Consider the following 22,708-nt stretch of genomic DNA (forward strand, 5'->3'; position numbering starts at 1 on the left):
CCACGTTCTCCACATCAATAGGGTTTCTCTCCGGTGTGGGTTCACGTGTGGATTTGAATAGAACTGAGGCAGCTGAAGGCTTTCCCACGCTGCACACTCATAAGGCTTCTCCCCCGCGTGCATCCTTTGGTGAGAGCTGAGCGCCTTGCCGCAGCGCTCACAGCTGGGGCTTTGCCCTGAGTGCGCACGCTCGTGGGTCTGCCAGGGCTGCTGCTGCACGAACGCCTTCCCGCACTGGCTGCGCTTGTAGGGCTTCTCCCCGGTGTGGGCGCTCTTCTGTCTCTAAAAGGACTTGAGGAACTGAAGGCGATCCCACACTCCTTACCTGTGTACGGCTTCTCTCCACACTTAACCCCTCAGATGATCAGGTCCAGGGTGAGATCTGACGGGCCTCCTAAGGGAAGAATGGAGCTTGAAGGCTTTCCCACAGAGGCGGCATTCATATGCTTTCCCTCCCATGCTGGCCTTGGTCACATCTGGGAGTTGACTGCCAGCGCCTCCTGGGTACAGTGCTATGGTAAAAAAAAAAAAATGACACACGTTCCTAATGCTCGTTTATTATTTGACAGATTTGACAAAGATTAGACATTCTTTTTAGACCTCTTGTAAAGTGTACACCTGTAATCCCAGCAGGAGTATTATGAGGTCCAGGCCAGCCTGGGCCTCACGGTGAACCTCTGTTGTAAACTAAATCTCTCCAAACAACCAATCAAAAACTGATTTGTTGTTCAGTCCCAGGGCTTGAACTGTTTTTTTTTTTTTTTTTGTCAGTTGTGAGGCTTGAACTCTGGGCCTGGGCGCTGTCCCTCAGCTCTTCAGCCCAAGGTGAGTGCTCTATCACTTGAGCCACAGAGCCACAGTGCTACTTCTAGCTTTTTCTGCTTATGTGGTGCTGAGGAATCGAACCCAGCGCCTCATGCAAGCACTCTACCACTGAGCCACCTTCCCAGCCCTGAACTCAGCTTTGTCTTTTGTCGTCTTTGTGCTCAAGACTAGCATTCTGCCACTTGAGTCACAGCATCACTTCTGGCTTTTTGCGAGTAGTTTACTGGAGATAGAGTCTCAGGGATTTTCTTTCTTGGCTGGCTTTGTACTACGATCTTCAGATCTCAGCCTCTTGAGTAAGATTTCAGGCCAGAGCCATCAGCACCTAGTGTGTGTGTGTGTCTGTGAGAATGTGTGTCCTCTCCTCAGATCCATGAGTTGCCAAACATTGTCTGTTTTGGTTGAGTTACTCAAGATCCTCCTGCCTGAGCCCCTCAAGTGCTGGGTTACAGGTGTGCACTACGATGTTGCGGTCACCTCATCTGATTTTTGTGTCCGTCTATTCTTATCATTGTATGCAAGAAGCCAGGAAATCCAATTTGTGATGAAATCTGCCTGACCACATTGTCTTGGCGTCATGGGAAATGCGGAAATTCTCCTGGCTGAATGAATTTTTCTTTTGTCGGTTGTGGGACTTGAACTCTGGGCCTTGAGGCGAGCTCTCCACGATTCTCCCGCCATCCCAGGGGATCTGGGGCTGCGGCGGCCGGGTCCCGTTCGTCGCTCAGGCCCGGACCGGGACGGGAAGCGGGGTCCCGGCTACGGCCTCCGACCCGCGCCCACTGCCCCCGTGGGGCCTGAGGGGACGCGGAGAGGCCCGAGCCGGAGCACGGCTCCCCATAGTCGCCTCCGACAGCGACTTCTCCAGAACCCTGCGGGGTCCCGCATTCACCAGCCCGGTGACTTTCGGATGCGGACTGTCGGGGTGGACCGCGGCCTTTGCGTAACTTGGCTACGCCCACGGTTCCCTAGGCAACAATGACACATACGGACTATTGTGTACGTGGCCACGCCCTCCGTTCCCTAGGTGACCGTGAGGACTCGGTTTCCATTGATTGACAGCTAATGATGGTAAGATGCTGAGCGGGTCCGGCGCGGGTGGCTCCTGCCTGGCATCTTAGCTACTCAGGAGGCTGAGATCTGAGGATCGTGGTTCAAAGCCAGCCCGGGCAGGAAAGTCTGTGAGACTCTTATCTCCTACGAACCACCAGAAAACCGGAAGTGGGGCTGTGGCTCAAGTGGTAGAGCACTCGCCTTGAGCTGAAGAGCTGAGGGACAGCGCCCAGGCCCAGAGCTCAAGCCCCACGACCGACCAAAAAATAAATAAAACATGCTGAGCAGAATCTGCTTCCATCCTCTTCCTGAGATGTTTCCTTTTCCCCATATGAGCATGAGACACCATTGTGTTCCCACAGCTTCTCGAGAACGTGAGAAGACATTTTAGGCTTACTTTCTCGATGATGCCACTTCTCCATCCCCCCCCCCTTCCCCTCCGACGGTCACCTCGATGAGGCCCCAATGGAGCAAGAGAATTTTATTTGGTGCTGATTTTCAGCTTGAACTCAGGACCTGGGTTCTATCCCTGAGCCTTTCTTTCCCTTCAAGGCTGGCGCTCTGCCACTTGAGCCACATCTCCACTTCGGCAGGCTCTTTAGTGGTTAACTGGAGATGAGAATCTCATGCACTTTCCTGCCCAGGCTGGTTTTGAACATCCATCCTTGGATTTCAGCCTCTTGAGTCACTAGGATTACATCACCAGCTTCATCATTTAGCTCTTCAATATTCTTTTTTTTGGACACAGGATGTAGTGCAATGTGCACATCAGGTCATCTTTTCGGTAACTGTCACGGTCATTTGCAGAGTAAAGTGTCGTAAAAGGTAACAGTAATACCACCTAAAACCAGTATGATATTGCGTGAATTTCCAGGGAAGACTTGAAAGAATTGCCCAAAATGAGCTGGTACCGAGGAATGACATACATTCCCTGACAGTCAAATAGGCTTAATCGGAGTTAGCTACAGGACGGTGGCCACTAGCGGGGCTGCCTTCCCTGGATTGGCTCAGGTCACACTAAAGTCACCAGCAGCCCACCTATGCATGGCCTAGTTTATAGGTCTCCAAGCGTATAGCAGCCTTAGATCGCCACCTAGTGTCAACGGTGCAGAATGAACTAGAGGCTCAAATAAGAGGACAGATAAAGTATTCTGGGCAGATTAACGGGAGGGAGGAAGAAGAGAAAAGGGCTCTGAGGCTCGAATTCGGCCTGGGCGCTGTCCCTCAGCTCTTCAGCTCAAGGCCAGCGCTCCACCACTTGAGCCTCAGCACCACTTCCGGCTTTTTCTGCTTATGTGGTGCTGAGGAATCGAACCCAGGGCCTCGTGCCTGCAAGGCAAGCGCTCTACCACTGAGCCACCTTCCCAGCTCTACTTTCTACTTTTCTTTCTAAATTTGCTTAAGGCTAGAGCTCCACGACTTGAGCCATAACTCCATTTCCAGCTTTTTTGGTGCTTAATTACAGAGTCTCACAGACATGCCTGCCTGGGTGGCTTCTAACTGCGATTCTGAGAACTCAGCCTTCTAAGCAGCGAGGATGATAGGTTTGAGCCACAGACGACTGATCTCTTCTTTCTCTTCTTTTCTCTTCTCCCTTCCGCCCCAACTGAAGTAGCAGAGTCTCGAGTTTCGGAGGCCTAGGCCACACAGCCCAGGACAGGCCTTAGGCCAGCCCCTCCCCTCGGTCAGTGGAGCGTGGCCCGATTCCCCATTCACCCTCCATTCACCGTGCATCCGTCATGGGGAACTCCAGGTGGAAAAGCCTCGAATGCTCACTCACCTGTGCTGTTCCCGAGTTCTTCCGCTGGAAGCCGAGTCCCACCCAGAATCCTGAGTACAAGTTGTAGGACCGCGCATGTATCTGGGGGCCTGAGCTTCCAGCCAGGGCCGGGCCCGAGGCTCCCTTGGCGCCTCCTGCCGGCTACAGGACGGTTGCTCCGGCCACGGGGGCGGCCCTAGCGGCTGTCCGTCAGGCCCCACCGGAAGTGGGTGTGGCTGCGCACCGGAAGGAGCGCGGAAGCGCCTCGTGGTTCCTCAGCCCTTGTTGCGCCTCTCGCCTGACGTCCGGGCCGGAGGTGGCGCGGGGGGAGGTGGCCCGCCGTGAGCGCGGGTGCGTGAGGAGGACGCGGGCGGCCCGAGGACAGACGCGGCGCGTGTGGGCCTGGCGGGAGCCGCGGCCGGGCCTCGGCGGCGCCGGCGTGGGGCTCGGCCCCTCGGGCCCCGCAGGCCGCTCCCGGTCCGGGGCGTCGCGGGCGCGGCCTGGCGCTGCGGGAGCCCCAGCGCCCCGCTGTGTGGAGGATGGGGGCGTCTCACGCGGGGCCCGCGGGGTCCCCGCTGTGTGGGAGGATGGGGGCGTCTCAGGCGGGGTTCGTGGGGTCCCCGGGCTGTGTGGGAGGATCGGGGGGTCTCAGGCGGGGCTCGTGGGGTCCCCGGGCTGTGTGGGAGGATGGGGGCGTCTCAGGCGGGGCTCGTGGGGTCCCCGGGCTGTGTGGGAGGATGGGGGCGTCTCACGCGGGGTTCGCGGGGTCCCCGGGCTGTGTGGAGGATGGGGGCGTCTCAGGCGGGGCTCGTGGGGTCCCCGGGCTGTGTGGGAGGATGGGGGTGTCTCAGGCGGGGTTCGTGGGGTCCCCGGGCTGTTCGTTTCCCCCTCACAATTCATATTTTCGGGAGGCGCGGGGTGGGGTGTCACCCTGGCCCAGCCTCTCCCAGTCTGGCGGCTTCTTCTTGTATTGGCTCTTTAGACACAGGGTGAAATAGCGCAGCTTCTCCGGACCAGTGGGACTCGAACCCATAATCGACAAAATGAGTCACCCACACTCAATAGGGCTAGGAATCAATGGCCACGGTGTCTGACCTCCACTATGCCAAGACAGTGAAGAACAGCAATAAACTCAAATAGCTCAGGGTATTTAAAGGCAAGATCCATGGGGGAAGGGGACGCCACGTCCAGGTGGCCAGTGGTAGTTTCTTGATCGGCAAAGAAGCAAATTACAAAGCAGAGCTAGCAGTGATAACAAAATGGCGATTATAATTCCAGTGATTCCACTAACTGAGGCCATAAGTTACAAGGCAAAGTAACAAAGGCAAAGTTCCCATCAGAGAAGCAAGGTAGTGAAAATACCAATGACAGTCTCCACAAGCAAAGCAATAAGTCTTCGAAGCAAAAACCACATTCCAAATTTCTTATCACACTCAAAAATCAAACTGCCTTCCAGGTTTTCTGGCTCTTTCTGAGTTTACAGGGAGAGCCTGCCTTTCAAGTTTGGCCCTATTCTTACTTTGCAAATTTCAGTAAATGCTAGGCCGCAGTTTGCCCCATTAGGTTCTGTGCCTGTTTATCAGGTTACCTGGGACTTGTTTGTTCCAGTTAAATTTCATTCTTCTTGGTCTAATTAATACTCTGTTTAATTTAACATGGTTCTAACAAGGGTCTCCCCAGGTATCCCAGGCTGGCCTTGAACTCGAAATCCCTTACGTGAAGGTGGCCAGTATGCCAGGCTCCCTTCAGCCTCCTTTCTATGATGGAAAATGAATGGCTATTTCTTCAGACCTTCCCCCATCTCTAGTCCCAGAATCTATGGTTCCAACTTGTTTTCCTCATTTCATCTTTGGACTATATTCCCAAGGATGGTCCCAAATGGTCTCCCAATCTACATTGTTCCATTGTTCTGAGTTATTATATGTCCTTGTGCTTTAGAGTCTAGGCAGGAAATGGCAGAGCTATTAAGGTTGTAGCTTGAACTCTTGTCCTAGTCTCTGTCCCTGAGCTCCCACCTTTTGCTGGTGCTCTGCCACTTGAACCACAGCTCCACTTCCAGCTTTTTCTGTGGTGATTAATTGGGATAAGAGTCTCATAGACTTCCCCTGGGCTAGTTTCCAACTGTGATCCTCAGATCTCAGTGGTTTGAGTAGCTAGGATTACAGATGTGAACCGCTGATTTTCAGCTCCAGCCCCATTTTCTTTGGAGACACAATTTCATGTACTTTTCTAGGTTTTGGCTGGCTTCAAACTGCAATTCTGAGCCAAGTCTTTTGAGTGGTTAGGATTACAGGCATGTGCCACTGGTGCCCAGCTGTGTTATGAAATTTTAAAACAGAAAAACAGAACAAATAAGCACAACTTTAAATTGAATTACATGAGCAAAATTTCACCAGAAATATATACTTCAATGTAACAAGATGTTTAGAATTTGTCAAATAGTACTGAGTTTGGGAACCGTACTAAGAAACAGCATATATGCATGTTGCTGTTTTGGTAATATCTCAAAACCATGTTGCAGGGTCATTGATCCATTTACTTTCAATCTTAATATGAGCAAGAAATCTTCTATGGAATAAAAGCAAATGAATGTACAGTGTGTGGGAATTGTTTTCATGTGTCATTCATCCTTTAATAGGCAGACCTTTTCTCTTAACTTTTGCTTATAGCCAGATGACTATGAGGAATATGGAGAAAGGTATGTAGAAACAATGTGGGAAAACTTTCATTACTCTCATATAGCACCCTGCAGTGTATGAATGTAAGGTGTATTTGAAAGCTTCTGATTTTCCCAGCTCATTTCAAATAGGTCAACAAAATGACATTGCAGAAAAGTCCTGTGAATGCAAGCAAAATGAAAAGGCCTTTGCTTGTCTTAGTTACTTTCAAATATGTGGCAGAGCAGCTGGGAAGGTGGCTCAGTGGAAGAGTGCTTGCCTTGCATGCATGTGGCCGTGGGTTCGATTCCTCAGCACCACATAAGCAGAAAAAAAGCGCCAGAAGTGGTGCTGTGGCTCAAGTGGTAGAGTGCTAGCTTTGAGCTGAAGAGCTGAGGGACAGCGCCCAAGTCCAGAGTTCAGGCCCCACAACCCACCTACCGCCCCCAAAAATATATGGCAGAACCCATATAGTAGAAAAATGTTCTGACTGTAAATATTGTAGAAAAGCTTGCTTCCAGTTCCTTCCAAAGACATGAAAGAACTCTCCGGAAAGAAAACTCTGTGGACATAAACTGGTAAAGCCTTGAGATCTCACAGCTACATTCTGCTCTATGACATCATAGACCAGAATGTAAACAATGTAAGGCATTCATCAGTTTTCTATAAAGATATGAAAGACAACTACACTGGAGAAAAACCTTAACGAATATGAGCACAGTAAGAAAGCCTTCAAAGGTCTCAGATATCTTCAAGTGCACAAAGGAACACATAATGGAAAAAAAGTTCTTATGAATGTAAACAATGAAGTAAAATGCAGTTAAAACAATTTCCTTCAGTCATAAGAAGCTCATTGGAAAAAACACCCTATGTGTGCAAGTAATGTGGGAAAGTCTTCAGTCTCAGTTACCTTCAAGGACATGAACTCAAAGCAAAACCCTGGGAATGTGCAAAGTCCTTCATTTATCCTTGTCTTTTCAAATGCATGAAGAATCATACTGGAGAAAAGCCTTACTGATAAGCAATGTGATAAATTCAGACTCTACACCTTCCTTCAATGTCTTGAAACTATTCACATCGGAGAGAAACCTTATGAATGTAAATATTGTAGGAAAGTCTTCAGGCATCACGGTTCCATTGGAGTACATGAAAGAATTCTAGCTGGAGAAAAGCCCCATACATGTAAACAATGTAGGAAGCCTTCAGTGGCCACAGTTTGCTTGGAAGACAGGAAAAATGCTGGAGAAATTTTGTGAACATAATGATCAAACTTTCAAGTCCTTTCAAGTCCATATGTATTATGTATACTTAACAAATATGAAACATGTATGAGGTTAGCAAATCATGATTAAAAAAGGACAAATGGAAATAAAAGCCCCACTATGATTGAAAAAACTATTTACCAACACTACAAACAGGCTGAAAATTCAGTATTTCCATGGGAAATTGAAAAGTGTATATATATATATATATATATATATATATATATATATATATATATATATAAAATAATCTCAGTCAGTACTAGAATTCTGAAGGCCATAGCAGCGAGTTACTACAGAAGTACTATCAGGAGCATAGCAGAAGGCAAATGTGTAAATAAAAATATTCCCCTAGCTGACAAATCATAATCAGTATATTTGAAGAATGAAAATTATGTTTTGTTGGTCTGGGGGTTTGAACTTGAGTCCAGACTGCTGTCCTTGAGCTCCCCCCCTTGTCGTGGCTCACACCTGTTATCTTGGCTACTCAGGAGGCTGAGATCTGAGGATCATAATTCAGAGCCAGTAAAGGCAGGAAAGTCCATGAGACACTTCCACAAAAGCTCAAGGACAGCCAGGCGCTGGTGGTTAATGCCTGTCATTCGAGCTACTCAGGAGGCTGAGATCTGAGATCATGGTTCAAAGCCAGCCAAGACAGAGAAGGCCAGGAGACTCAGCTCCAATAAACCACCAGAAAAAAACAAGTGGTGCTGTGGCTCAAGTGGTAGACCAGTCGCCTTGAGCTGAAGAGCTGAGGGACAGTGCCCAGGCCCAGAGTTCAGGCCCCAAGACCAACAAAAAAGAAAATGAGGAGAGGGGGCAGGTTTTGAAGACTAGGCAGGGGTATGAGGATGAGGAGGTGGCTATATCCACCCAGTGTCTGATGCATGGAAACACCATCGTGAGACCTGTCTTTATGTACAGCTAATATGAGAGGAACATCCTTGGAAGTGAATCTTTTTGGTCACAGCATCTGGGGAGTAGAAGAGTCTTCAGTGCAGGGTGTGGCTGTGGGTGAGGATTTAGCCCGGGTGAGTTGAGTGACTGGTCAGCTGTGTGCTGAGCTGGTTGAACAGCAGCGGCGCAGGACACCTGGGGTTCTGCAAGGACAATGCTAGCCATGCTCCCCGTGACGCCCTCACTGCCAACACGATGCATGTCTTCCCTGGCCTTCATTTTTACTTAAAAGTTTTGCACTGGTACTGGGGCTTGAACTCAGGGCCTGGTGCTCTTGCTTAGCTTTTTTGCTCAAGGCTGGCACTCTACCCCTTGAGTCACAGCTCCACATCTGGATTTTGGTGGTTCATTAATCTCATGGATTTTTCTTCCCTGGTCTGGCTTTGAACCCTGAGTAGCTGGGATTACAGGTGTGAGCCGATGCTGCCTAGCTTTTCAGGATGGATTTCTTGAAACATACCAGGAAGTCTTCATTTTCTCTCTTAATGGCTCCAAGCATGGCTATTCAGATTTTCTAGAAGACGGTTTAGCTTGTAAGATCTTTCTAGTTAGCCTGGAAAGATAATATTTGAGTAAATGATATCTAAGACCATAAAATGATAGGTGACTAGAGAATGCTAACTTACAAGTTCCCTTTAAAAACAAGGAAAGAAAGGTGAAATGTATCAGGTTGATTGTACTCAGGTCAAAAAGCTCACTTTGTGATTTGATTGGTTAATTTGCTTTGTTATAATACTTTTAGGATTGAGGCGGGGTCAACAGTGTGACCCAAAGAAGTAGGGGTGTAGCTCTTAGGCTAGGGGTGTCGTTCAATTATTGGAGGTGTGGACTGAGCACCAGGAGTGTATCAGGAGCATGGCCTGTGTTAGGGGCGTGGCCAAAATGTTAGAGCCCCAGTGTGTAAGTCCTGCCTAGCAAACATCAGACCCAGCACATTAGGACCAACACTAGATGGTGTAGGTTGTGCTTTATCACCTGAGCTGCACCGTTAGACTTTTTGCTTATTTATTTGCTTTTTTTTGGTCACATGGTCTCGAACCTAGGACCTGGGCACTGCCCTTCAGCTCTTCAGCTCAAGGCTAGTACTCTACCATTTCAGCCACATCACTACTTCTGGTTTTTCTGCTTATGTGGTGCTGAGGAATCGAACCCAGGGCCTCATGTATGCAAGGCCAGCACTCTACCACTGAGCCACCTTCCCAGCCCCCATTTATTTGCTTTTTAAAGTCTTATTTTTCCAGATAGGGTCTTGTATTTTTTCCATGGGCAGCCTCAGACCAGGATCCTCCTATCTTCTTTTAAATAGTTGGGATCATAGGTACACACCACCATGCTTGGCTTGGTTTTTTTTTTTTTTTTAATATTTATTTTGTGGTACTGGGGTTTGAACTCAAGGTTTCGGGCTCTACTCCACACCTCCAGGCCTGGCTTGATTTTTGAGATCCCATCTCACTAACTTTTGCCTAGGTTGGCCTTGAACTGTGATCTTCCTGTCTGCCTCCCAAGTATCTAGTGTTACAGGTGAGGAACACCCTCTGGGGTGCAGATTAACCTCTTTGGAACTTAAATTTAGTTTAAACTACAAAAAGTTATGTACAGTATTGGGATAATATGAAATCTTGATACATAGTAAAAACTTTCAAATATAGTAACTTTCTATATAGTAAAATCTTTCAAATTTCTCCCTTTAAGCTTCCTTCCCTCCTTCCCTCCCTCCCTTCCTTCCTTCTATCCCCTTCCTTCTAGCCTTCCTTCCTGCCTTCCTTCTTTTCCCTTCCTTCCTTCCTCCCTCCCTTCCTCCCTTTTTTTTTCTTTGTGTCAGTGCTGGGGCTTGAACCCAGGGCCTCACACTTGCCTAGCTTCTTTTTGCTCATGGTTGGCACTCTACCCTCTGAGTCACACCTCTACCTCCCACCTTTTTGGTGGTTCTTTGAGGATGAAATGTCTCAAGGACTTTCCTGCCCGGGCTGACTCTGGGCCTTGATCCTCAGATCTCAGCCTCCTGAGAAGCTAGGATTACAGGCGTGAGCCACTGGCCTGGCTATGTGGTTATTATTATTATTATTATTTATATTTGAGATACGATCATGCTTTACGCTTGGGCTGCTGTTTATGCTTTCTCCTATGACTGGGCGAAGAAGGCTCTTGGCCATTTGGTGGAGATGGAATCTCTTGAACTTCTGCTTGCCTGTTTTCCCTTAGCCCACGGCATATCTCTTCCTGCTAAGCGCTCAGGGCCGCAGGTCTGCGAGGGGCGCCTGGCCAAGACCATCAAACCACTGGGATGGGTGGGGAGTGGATGAGCTGAGCCACCCAGTCAGCCAGCGAGTCTCTGGGCTGCTCAGGCATCAGGTGACGCCTGGATGGACAGGGCATGCAAATCCTCTCTGGATTTCCTGGTCCTTCGGAACCATTTGTGGTATTGATCCCGGACCTGTGGAGGGGAGCATGCTGTGGGCGGGTGCGCTTGCCAGATGAGGAGGCTGGGGTGGAATGGGGTGGGGGGGTGGGGTAGGGAGGTGGCAGGGGATGGGGGGTACCTGCTGGCTGAGCAGGCAGTAGACCAGGAAGAGGAAGACGCCCTGCAGGCTGTTGGCGATGGTGAACAGGTACGCCAGGACCTGCGCCGCCGCGCCCACCTGCAGGACGCCCAGGATCCACGTGCAGCCCAGGATAAAGAGCTGGGCGACTCCTTTAAATGCCAGCATCCTGGGACAGGGAGACAGAGAGAGACAGAGCGCCCTGATACCACCAGAACAAACCCACGGATGACGTCCTGGCTGCCCTCCTCTGGCTGGCTGCTCAGGCTGAGCTGGGAGGGTCACTGTCATGGCGTTTCACACTGTGAGTCTCTTTCCTGGGGGACACCTGTGGACCTGTGAGGACGCTGACACGTGATAAAGTTCTCATAATTTCATGGGCGCCTGTGGCTCGCGCCTGTCATCCTAAGCTACTCAGAAGGCTGAGATCTGAGGATCGCAGTTCAAAGCCAGCCTGAGCAAGAAAGTCAGTGAGACCCTTATCTCTAACACCACCACACACTTGCGCGCGCATGCACACACACACTCAAAAGAGCAAGAAGTAAAAGCTGTAGCTCATGTGGTAGAGCTCTAGCCTTGAGCACAAAAGCTCAGGCTGAGCCCACAGGCCTTGAGTTCAGCCCCAGGACCAGTGCACATACACGCGCACGTGCGTGTGCACACACACACACACCAGTGCTTAAAAGGACTGGCTCAAGTGGTAGAGTACCAGCCAAGAAGCATGAGGCCCTGAGTTCAAACCTTTGTTCCATGAAAATATAAAAACAGAGGCTGGGAAGGTGGCTCAATGGTAGAGCGCTTGCCTTGCATGCATGAGGCCCTGGGATAGATTCCTCAGCACCACATAAGCAGAAAAAGCTGGAAGTGGTGCTATGGCTCAAGTGGTAGAGTGCTAGCCTTGAGCTGAAGAGCTGAGGGACAGCGCCCAGACCCCACAACCAGCAAACAAAAAAAAAAAAAAAAGAAAGAAAGAAAATATAAAAACAAAAGAAGAGAGCAAGACCAGATCCTTGCATTTATAAAGGTGACAGTGCATTCAAACAGTGAATCACTAAACATTGACATGTGAACTTATCCTTCCAGCAAAGCATTCTGGGAGGGTCTGATGTTGGTTAGGATTTTTTCGTTTGGTGGGAGGAATGGTTGGCTGGAATGGCACATGTAGGCTGGGGGGTGGGGTGGGAGGTGGCATCACAAGCTGGGTTCAGGGATGGACAGTACATTTTGGGGGTGTTAGCAGCACCCTACTGGATGTTAGTGGGATCATGGATGGAAGGTTGACTTTTTTTTTTTTTTTTTGATTGCAGAGTTTGAATTCAGGGCCTGAGCACTGTCCCTGAACTCTTCTGCTCAAGGCTGGCACTCCTTTGAATCACAGCTCTGCTTCTGGTTTACTAATGGTTCATTGGAGATAAGAGTCTAATGGAGAGTTTCCTGCCAGGGCTGGCTTTGAACTGAGATCCTCATATCTCAGCCTCCTGAGTAGCAGGATGACAGGTGTGAAGTCATCAGTGCCCGGCACATTTGTTAACTTCGTATCCAGTCAGAGAAGGGACACCAGGGCCACACAGTGGGTTTGGCTTTGGGGAGCACACGCGTGCGGGTCATCTCACCTGGTGTCCCAGAGGGTGGACACGTCCCGGCTGAGGGTGGAGAGCCTGCTCTTCACCACCCACAGGGTCAGCAGAAGGCACACCATGTTGATCTTGAGGAGACCGGGGAGCACTGTGAATGCCCCCTTCTGTTTCCTTGCAGGGTTGAGGGTGAACCCCAGGACCTCACCTACACCCCAGCCCCACCCCAGCCCCAGAGGAGTGGAAGTTGAGCAATTTGATCTCCTGTCAGGCCACCCAACACCCATGGCAAATGGCAGCCTTTTCCATCTCTAGTGGAAGCATCAGAATCTGGAAGTTTCAGGAACACAACCCAACCCCGGGGCCAGCCTGCGGCATTCCTGCCCCTTGGGTGTTCGTAGCGCCCTGCCCAGATGGGTATTAGGAGGTCTGAGGTGTCACTCACAGAGATGATGGTGCAGACCGGGCTGAGGAAAGCCCACACGAGGCCCTTCTCTGTGTTCAGCCAGCAGCTGGACAGAGACAACCAACAGTGCAGATAAAACCGTCTTCCTTCTTCCCTTCTTTTTTTCTTCTTTTCCCCTCCTTCATTTACTTTTATATTATGATGATGATGATGATGATGTTTGTTATTATTTTCTAGTCCTGGGGCTTGAACTCACCATCTGGGCACTGTCCCTAAGCTGCTTTTGCTCAAGGCTAGCACTCTACCACTTGAGCTCAAGTGGTGATGAGGAATGGAACCCAGGGCCTCATACATGCTAGGCAAGCACTCTACCACTGAGCCACCTTCCCAGCCCCTCCTTCATTTTAAACTTCCTTTCTCATCCCTCCTTTTCTTCCTCTCCCTCCTTTCCTCCTTGTCTCCCTTTTCCCTCCCTCTCCTTCATTTTTTCCTCCCTCCTTCCATCCTTTTTTCCCTTCCTTCCCTCTTTTATTCCTTTCCCTTACCTTCCCTCACTCTCATCCACTTTTCCTCCCTCCTTCCTTCCCCCTCCCTCCCTTCCTTCCCCTTCCTTCCTCAATACTAGTGTGTCTCTTCTGCAATTTTCTGTAAAGACCCAATGGGGAAGAAAGTACACATGGTTTATGTCCCACACATGTCACCTCTGCGAGGACACAGTGAACCATCAAGCAGAAAAGAGGTGACATCTCTCTTGGATGTCATACTTAGTTTGAGATGGCAAATAAGTCAATGGTCCTGAGATAAACATGGCCAAAGTAGAACACAGACATGTAACTGTGTGTGTGTGTGTGTGTGTGTGTGTGCGTGCGCGCGCAGTCCTGGTGCTTGAACACAGGGCCTGGGCACTGCCCTCTACCACTTGAGCCACAGCACCACTTCTGACTTTTTGGTGGATAATTGGGGATAAGGGTCTCACTGGATTTTCCTACTCAGCCCTCAGTCTCCTGAGTAGCTGGGTTTACAGGGCTGAGTGACCTGTGCGCAGCTCCACTGGATCTTTGCTGCACGGAATTCATCCCCTTTGAGCAGAATCCCTGTTTGCTCGCCAAGCTCTGGAGTAAATGCTCGGCACCCGCTTTGGTTCCGCGCGGCCGGAAGGGCTGGGGCGGGCGGTGTCCGCACTCACCGGGCAGGCGTGCCGTAGAGCCGAGGCCGGGCCGCCGCGGCCACGGCCACCGTGACAGCGGGGAGCCCGTAGCCCACGGGGAACATGAGCGCTCGGAAGCCTCTGCTCCTGGCGGAGTAGTGCAGCACCGTCAGGTTGCGGGCGGCGAGGAGCAGGTGCAGCCCCTCCAGCAGCATCCAGGTGAAGGCGGCCAGGTAGAGGTAGTGCAGGGCGCCGGCGATGACGGCGCAGAGCACCTGCGGGGGGGGGGGGGGGGAGGAGGAGACGGGCCGAGTGCGACTCACTGCAGATCACCCCCCGCCCTTCCCCTCCTTGTGCCCAGAGTTCTGCCGGTGCTGGGCAGGTGCTCCACGACTCGAGCCTCACCTCTAACCCGTTCTGCTCTAGCTATGTGTGGAACACCTTTTTCTCACTTTTTTTTTTTTTAAAGCTGGCCCAGCCCAGACTGCGATCCTCCTGTGTGTGCTGCCTATCAAAGCTGCGTTTACAGGTGCGCACCACCCTGCATGCCCAGCCTCTTCTGCTGAAGTGGGGTGTTACGGACTTTCCCCGTTTATCTGGGCTGACCTGGAATCACAGTCCCACCAAACTCCGCCCCCGAGTGTCTAGTGTCAGTGTGAGCCGCCATGCCTGTCTACTTTCTCAGTGCCATTGTATTTCACAGTCCAAGGCGGCAGCCTGGCTCCGTGCGCCCTTGGGCGGCGCGGGGGGCCTGGGGGCCGAGGGGCACGGTGGGTACCTTGGGCTCGGTGCGGTGGATGGCGGTGAGGAAGAGGAGGTGGGCGAGGAAGAGGCAGATGGAGAGCTGCAGGTGCAGGGTGGTGCTGAGGTTGCGGATGGCCCTGCACAGGAGGAAGGTGAGGGCCGCCAGGAGGAGGCAGAGCAGGGAGAGGCCGAGCCCCACTTGGGGGATGAGGGCCAGGGCGGGGTCGGCCTCCTGGGAGGGGGCGGAGCAGAGACGGTGGTCACTGCCTCCCGCTTGGGGTCACTGACCCCACACCCCACACCCAGACTCATTAGTATTTGGCTTAGCACGTTATAGAAAGAAGGGCCCAGGGAAATTTGTGAACTTGATGGCTAAGTTTGACCAGGCTTGGAGTTTACAAGAGATTCTTACTCATATTTTGCTGCAGTGAGCATTCAACACAGGGCCTAGCGCTCTTCCTAGGCAGCTGGTCTACCACCTTGGCCACGCCCCCTCCCCAAAATCATACCCTCTGAGACCAAGACCCATAGTGGAGCCAAGCCCACACCACAGAGCAACTCTATACCAGACACATCCCAGCCGTGGAGGCACACCCTCACTGGGAGCCCCGCCCCACGTCACGAGCCACGCCCCTGCCGTGAGCCACGCCCCTGCCGTGAGCCACGCCCCTGCCGTGAGCCACGCCCCTGCCATGAGCCAGGTCCCCAGCTCATTTTTGCATTGGTTACAATTTTTTAATAATTTCATTGTTACTATGAATGTGGGGTGCAGAGGGGCTACCATTTTAGAAGCCAGGTAATGAGTGTATTTCCTTTTTTGCAACGATGTCACCCCTTCCATTATTTTCCAGCAAATTTCCCCTCCCGTCCCTGCCCACAGGGTTGTTTTCAAGGTCGGGTCTGCTAGGCAGTCATCCTATCTGTGCTTCTCTGGGACGCAGGGCATGACAGGCACACGCCCCTGTCTGTGCCCCACTATTTTGGTTCCCCTGTAGCCAGGAAAACAGGCAAGGCCTGTGCCACTGCGCCCAACCATTGGTTGAGATGGAGCCTCATAAACATCTTGCCTGGGCTGGCCTCGAACTGACACCGCGGCTACCTGATGCCTCCCAGGGAAGCAGAATGACAGGCTTGAGCCACTGCACCCAGCCTCGATTTTAAGTGTTTCTTTTTTTCTTTGCCAGTCCTGGGGCTTGAACTCAGGGCCAGGGCACTGTCCCTGAGCTTTTGTGCTCAAGGCTGGCGCTCTACCCCTTGAGCTACAGCTCCATGTCTGCCTTTTGGTGGTTCATTGGAGAAAAGAACTTCAAGGCCTTTCCTGCTGAGGCTGGCTTTGAACCATGATCCTCAGATCTCAGCCTCCTGAGCATCTGGGATGACAGGCGTGAGCCAGCAGCGCGGGCGCGCGGCTCCTTCCTGTGCACTCGTTTCACTTCCACAGCTCGCTGGGTGCCGGTCTGCCGGTGACAGCGGAGGCTGCGCATGGTCTCACCTGCCTGCCATCGTGGGCCATGAGCACGGCAAAGCTGCTCAGGTGGGAGCAGCTGCAGGTGGTGCTGGAGTTTCCGGTGTCCACCGTCTCGCAGCCCATGGTGACCCAGTGTCCACACTCATCCTGGCCACCGAGCCACGACACGCAGAGCACCCCACGCTGCAGCCCAGCGCTCACCGGCTGCAGGGACAGGACAGGGGCGAGACTCGGGCTCAGAGATGAAGGCCCAGGCTGGCCTGGGAAGGGCTGGCTCTTGGGGTGGGGGGACCCCAAAGCCAAGAAGCACAACCAGGGTGTGTCCTGAACTCAGGCTCTTCCCTGCCCATCGCCCGTCCACCGGCGCTCACACGGTGGGAGAAGGTGAAGGTCACCGGGGAGCTGAGGTTCTGCGTGTCCCGGTGGCTCAGGGAGGCTGTGATGACGTCGGAGAGCAGGACTGGTGTCAGGTGTGGGCCCCAGTTTGTCTCAGGAGTTGCCTCCTGCGCTGGCTCCAGGACCAGCGGAGCCTCAGCCAGCAGCTTGCCCATCTTGGGAATGGAGATGAGGCCCACCATGGCGGGGCCTGTGGGCCAAACGCAAGGGTGAGCTCGGGGTGCCGCCTCAGATGGACCCTTCCTCTCGTGGCCTCACCCCTCTCCCATGCTCCCTAAAATTTTGTATGCTTTTAATTGGAAATAAGTCTCATGGCCTTTCCTTTGCAGGCTGGCTTTGAATCGCAATCTTCAGGTCTTAGCCTTCTGAGTGGCTGAGATTATAGGCAGGAGCCACTGCACCTGATTTTGTTTTTTGGTCTGGTCATGGGGCCTGAACTCTAGGCCTGGGCGCTGCCCCTCAGCAATTCAGCTCAAGGCTAGCGCTCTACCACTTGAGCCACAGCGCTACTTCTGGCTTTTTTCTTATGTGGTGCTGAGGAATCGAACCCAGGGCCTCATGCATGCAAGGCAAGCGCTCTACCACTGAGCCATCTTCCCAGCCCTGAACCCAACCATTTTGAGACACAGGTCCACTTCTTGTTTTTGAGTGGTTACTTGGAGATAAGAGTCTTGCAGTCTTTCCTGCCAGAGCTGTTTTTTTTCTTTTTCCCCCCCCGGATTGTGGGACTTGAACTCTGGGCCTGGGCACTGTACCTCAGCTCTTCAGCTCAAGGCTAGAGCTCTACCACTTGAGTCACAGTACCACTTCCAGTTTTCTGGTGGTTTATTGGAGATGAGATTTTCACGGCCTTTCCTGCCTGGGCTGGCTTTGAACTGCCATCCTCAGATCTCAGCTTCCTGACTGGAGGATTACAGGCTTGAGCCACTGTCTCCTGGCTTAACTCTGTTTTGATATGACACCTTTTCCTACCAGGAGGCCTCAGTGCCATGGATACCATGTTGGCCATTACCTGGGTGACCGGGCTTCTGGGCCAGGTCCCAGGTCAGCTGCATCTTTGTCTGATTCTGACTCAAGGTGACTTGCCTGTCGCCTGGAACCTGCAACTCCAGCGTCAGTTCTGTGAAGATGGAAATAACACAAGCAGAGCTAGATGAGGACAAATATGTGCGTGCATGTGTATACATAATGCAGATATATGATGCATATAGTGTATAATGTATGTGTGTGTTATATATAATGTACATATTCCATATCACCTATATAGTCACAGAACAATAGTGCACACATTGTGCATAATGTAGGTGAGATCGTCATTTGCAGAGGCTTAAAATAATAATAGCAATTGCACAGCAAGTGTTTGACAATCTCAGGTGCAACAGACAAATTCCTCAGGACACACACGCTTCCAGAACTGACACAGGAGAAACTAGAAATGTTAAAAAGACTGCTCAGCACCAATTGCTCATGCTTGTAACCCCAGCTACTCAGGAAGTTGAGATCTGAGGATATGAAGTTGGAAGCCAGCTGGGGCAGGAAAATCTGCGAGACTCATCTCCAAATATCCACCAAAAAGCTGGAAGTCTGTGACAGTGCCCAGCCCCTGAGTTCAAGCCTCGCAACTGTGTGTGTGCACACGCACACTGACCCTGAATCCTTTCTAACTTTCTTTACAAAAGACAGCAAGAGGGAAAAGTATTGCAATGATTCTACAAGATGTCACAAGAGCACTAAGTCTTATAACCTTAATCATGCACCAAAACCTTCAACAAACATCCTGCATTTGTTAGACTTGAGGGCGTCAGGCACTTGTCTGTGGTGGGGGTGGGGCCCGCACCTGTGTCTGCAGGACCGAGGAAGGTGAGTGACCCCTCCGGCAGGGTCTGGCCCAGGACTCTCAGTGTGTTTTCCAGGTCCAGGAGCAGTTGAGTGGCCACACAGTGCTGCTGTGAGCGAGGCAGGGTCTGCAGGTCCCCAGGGGTCTCCAGCAGCTCATCCAGACTCTCCAGGACACTCTGGAGGATGGAGGACAGAGACAACGTGACCACAGGCCAGAGAGACGGCATGGAGAAAGTAAACCACCCGGCCACGGGGCCCAGAGGCCCGAAGATAATCCAGAGCGGGTGGAAGTTGTGCCCAGGTTGAGAGCAAGAGAAAACTAGTGAGTGCACCTGGTGTATGTGCGTGTGTGTGTGTGTGTGTGTGTGTGTGTCTGTCTGTCCTTCCACAGGCGGCAGGACCCCGCCGCCCCGCGGCCTCTCCTCTGTCAGATCGCAGCTGCCCTGGCCTCCCCCGCGCCCTGCTCACCCGGATGGCGTCCGCTGTGTCCCGGGCTGTGTGTGGCTGGAAGTCTCTGGTCAGATTCTGCATCTCCTCCAAGAAGGCGGCCAGAGCCTGGGGGCAGAGGGGGCGCTCAGAGCCGGGCCGGCGCGGGGTGCGTGGGGCGGCCGAGGGGCCTCACCCCACCCCGACCCCGCTGCGCCCCTCACCGGGCTGTGGATTCCGGGGGGCGCCGTCCAGGCGGGGAAGAAGACCTCTGCGGGGACAGAAAGGGTCTCGGTGGGCGGGGCGCGGGGCGGGCGGGGCGGGGCGGGGCGTGGGGAGAGGGCGGGGCGGGGCGGGGCGCGGGGCGCGGGGCGGGCGGGGCGGGGCGGGGCTCGGCTCCGGCACCTGCGCACGCGGTCCTCCCCGGCAGCGGCCGCCAGCCCGGGGGGCAGCGGCACCTGTAGGACCCCACGGTGTTGACGCAGTCGGCGGAGCTGTGGCACTGGTGCTGTCCGGAGCGGCACTCGTCCACGTCTGCGGAGACAGGAACGGCTCAGACCCCGTCCCCGCCCCGCGGTGATTCAAGGTGGTCAGCCGCGGCGGCGGAGGGCGCGGGGCTCGGGCGGGCGCGGGCGCCGGTGCGCGTGCGCCGGGCCGTGGGGCGTCTGGAATCGCGTCCCATGTCAGTCATCAGCGGACTGGGACTCCAGGTCCAGCCAGGGCGCGCGGGGCGTGGCCAAGCGGGCGTGGCAAAGCGAGGGGGCGTGGCCAACCGTGGACTCTCCACCCGTGGGCGTGGCTAAACGTGGGCGGGAAAGTCAGAGGCGAGATGAAGAGGGGCGTGGCAAAGTGTAGGCTCGCCCAACAGTGGGCGTGGCCAGACAGTGGTATCTAGCCAGTGGGTGTGGCCATTCAGGGTGTGGCTAAGAGGTGGGCGTGGCCCGCTCCGGTCCTTGGGAGTGGCGGAGTCTGCAAGCTGCCGACCTTCACACTGGGTGTGCACTTGACCAGAGAAGGTTGCCCAGATGAAGAACGACCTCCATCCTCGTCGGCAGCCGCACTCGTACCCTCCGGCTTTGTTGAGGCAATGGGCGGAGCTGTGGCAGCTGTGGTGGCCGGAGGTGCATTCGTTCACGTCTGAGGACAAGGCGTGAGAGTCAGAGCCTGCCCGACCCTCTGGCACCGCCACAGCCTCAACGGTGCCCACCTGGTCTACAAAGAACCCCGGGGCGTGGCCGGCGGTGGGGCGTGGCCGGCGGTGGGGCGTGGCCGGCGGTGGGGCGTGGCTCAGCGGTGGGGGTGTGGCCTGGTGACGGTCGCAGCTCATTGGCTGAGGTGTGACTCTCATGACTCATTAGCGGGAGCGCTTGCCTCCCTCGCACAAGGCCCCAGCGTTCACCCTCAACTCCCTCGCACAAAAGAGGCCAGACAAAGCAAAAGACATTGTGCCTTCCAGACAGGTGCTCCAAGATGGAGCCACGCCCCCACCACGTAGCCCCGCCCTCCAACCACGCCCACTGAGAACCACGCCCACACACCCATCCACGCCCACTCCCCACGCGCCCAGCACTAGCCAAGCTCTACCAGCTTAATACTGTAGTTTTAAGATCTTGACAAGATAGGTGTTTTCTCCATTGTTTCTGTCTCTGCGTCTCAGCACACCATCCAAGGGTCTTAACACGTCTCACATGTCCACGGTGTTTCAGAGAGTGGGGTCCTGCCTGCAACTGGTCCCCACGTTTGCTCCTGACCGTGGCACCACCTTGCAGCTAGACGTTTGTGCACAGGTGCGCGCGCACCTGTCCAGCCCGTCTCACGCTCTAGGCCTCTTAACAACCATTCCTTGGTGATGGGGAGGAGGGCGGGGTCTCACCTTGACACGTGTTCTCACTCTCGTTCCTGAATATTTTGTCCCCAGACTCGAGTGCATATCCTGGGCTGCACACACAGTAGTAGCTCCCTTCCGTGTTCTCGCAGTCTGCAAACTTCCCACAGTACGTCCTCAAAGGTGGTGCACACTCGTTGATGTCTGCAACACACAGGCCAAAGGTCACCTTCCAAAGGTGTGAGTTCTCTCAGGAGGGAGACTCCCCCATCCCCAGCCTGACCCCCAGCACTGGGGCTGATCTCGCTTTTGAAAAGAATCTTGGGCTGCGCTCTGAAGCCGGGCTGCACCGGGAGCAGGCCATTCCTGAAGGCTGATCAGTCAGCTCTGCTCCTCTGAATTCTCAGGGTGACGCGCAGGATTTAGACACAGTGGACAGTGACAGGGTAGGGGATGGGCTGGAGGCTCAGCACCTCCCTCTCCTAGTCCTGAGGGAAGATGGACACACAGACTCCTGGCCACCCAGGTCCTTTCTCCACAGGAAGCCATGCACATTGATTTCTTGTTTCTCCCCTTCTTTTCTCTCCTTCAGTGATGGACCCCAACTGTGACCCGAGTCCCCCACTCTCATAGGACTAGACCCCCCCTAGTGTGCCCAGCACCCCAGGCCTCTGTACCGTCACAGCTGCCGTCAGGGCTGGTGATGAGCTCCTCGACTGAACTGAATCCCGCATCACAGCGGCAGGTGTCGGCACTGAGACACTTGGAGTTCGGAGGACACCACCTGGCACAGCCTGAGGCAGGGATGGGGACCAGGTGAGGAGCCAGGCTGGGGCGGGGCCAGCGCCATCCCAGGGGAGGGCCCAGGGGAGGGGGGGGTAGAGGGGGCGGCCCTGTGTCCTCCCTGGGCTGAGGGGTGCGGGGAGGACGCTGCCCCCAGCCTCCAGGTGGGGACCGAGTGCTGCCTGCAGACTCACTTCCTGCCTTCTGGGCTGCAGCTCCACACAGACTCAGCACCGTGCACAGCACTGCAACGGAGCGGGGAGGGGTCAGGGTGCCTTTGAGGGGTGGGGTGCGGACCACGCTCCGAGGCTTGCATTATGTCAGCTCCAGGATTTGTCCCATGGGCGCCTCTGCGAGCCCATGGCCACGGCACACTTGGGGTCCCTTCAGGACACAGACAGGGGGCCTGGCCACCCCATCCTCATTCTGCACCAAGGGCAAGGAGCGGGGTGATGCCATCTCCTTCCTGTACCAGGGCAGGAGCAGCCCGGGCCAGGCAGTGCCTGGTCTTCAGGGAAGAACAGAGGCCCCGGACCGGGCATTTTCTCAAATCTTCACCAGCCCAGCTCTCGGTGCCTTCAGACCGCAGAGGGGAAGTTGCCATGATGGGCTGCAGAGGGGCTGTGCCCCTCTGTTCCTGATGCTGGGCCTGGGGGGTGGTTGGCCCCTGCCCAGGGCAGGTCCTTTCTAGTCTCCATTCAACAGAGAGATGCAGGAAAGGGGCTGAGCAGGTGAGAAAATAGAGAGAGAGACAGAGACAGACAGACAGAGTAGGAGGACAGAAGGATGGGTACACTGTATAGGCAACTGGGACTGGTCTCCTTACGACCTCACAAACTTCTTGCCTGATATGGCCTCAAATTACGATCCTCCTGTTCTCTGCCTCCTCTGACAGGCAGCATGAATCATTGCAGCAGGTCACATAATCATGTTTTAAACACTAAGGGACATGTAATATACAACTATGCCAAGCTTTGGAACATATGAATTGATTTATGGCCCCTCTCCCTGGTCCCCAGTCCCTGCCAGAATAAATAAGAAATAAGA

General features: G+C 53.5%; 1 protein-coding gene across 1 annotated transcript; it reads right to left on the reverse strand.

Annotated features, from left to right (window-relative positions):
• Positions 1-10,854: 10,854 nt before the first annotated feature.
• On the reverse strand, positions 10,855-22,265 carry LOC122119646 (adhesion G protein-coupled receptor E2-like). Its single transcript, XM_042693647.1, has 18 exons — positions 22,094-22,265; positions 21,856-21,906; positions 21,556-21,672; positions 20,927-21,082; positions 20,038-20,190; positions 19,459-19,587; positions 19,278-19,324; positions 19,105-19,182; positions 18,626-18,803; positions 17,801-17,908; positions 16,764-16,978; positions 16,417-16,596; positions 14,959-15,156; positions 14,220-14,455; positions 13,073-13,139; positions 12,667-12,758; positions 11,054-11,222; positions 10,855-10,947 (listed from the first exon to the last, which is right to left on the reverse strand). The coding sequence occupies exons 1-18, from the start codon at positions 22,263-22,265 to the stop codon at positions 10,855-10,857; spliced, it is 2,439 nt and encodes an 812-aa protein (XP_042549581.1).
• Positions 22,266-22,708: the final 443 nt, after the last annotated feature.

This window comes from Dipodomys spectabilis, unplaced genomic scaffold (assembly GCF_019054845.1).
Source record: "Dipodomys spectabilis isolate Male_0828 unplaced genomic scaffold, ASM1905484v1 ptg000173l, whole genome shotgun sequence".
In the NCBI taxonomy this organism is placed as follows: Eukaryota; Metazoa; Chordata; class Mammalia; order Rodentia; family Heteromyidae; genus Dipodomys; species Dipodomys spectabilis.

Coding starts and splice junctions, on each gene's coding strand:
- LOC122119646 (XM_042693647.1), bottom strand. CDS start 22,265: ATGGCAACTTCCCCTCTGCGGTCTGAAGGCACCGAGAGCTGGGCTGGT. Junction 15,157..16,416: donor TGGCCCACGATGGCAGGCAG/GTGAGACCATGC, acceptor GCCCCCTCCCAG/GAGGCCGACCCCGCCCTGGC. Junction 11,223..12,666: donor TCCACCCTCTGGGACACCAG/GTGAGATGACCC, acceptor TCCCTGTCCCAG/GATGCTGGCATTTAAAGGAG.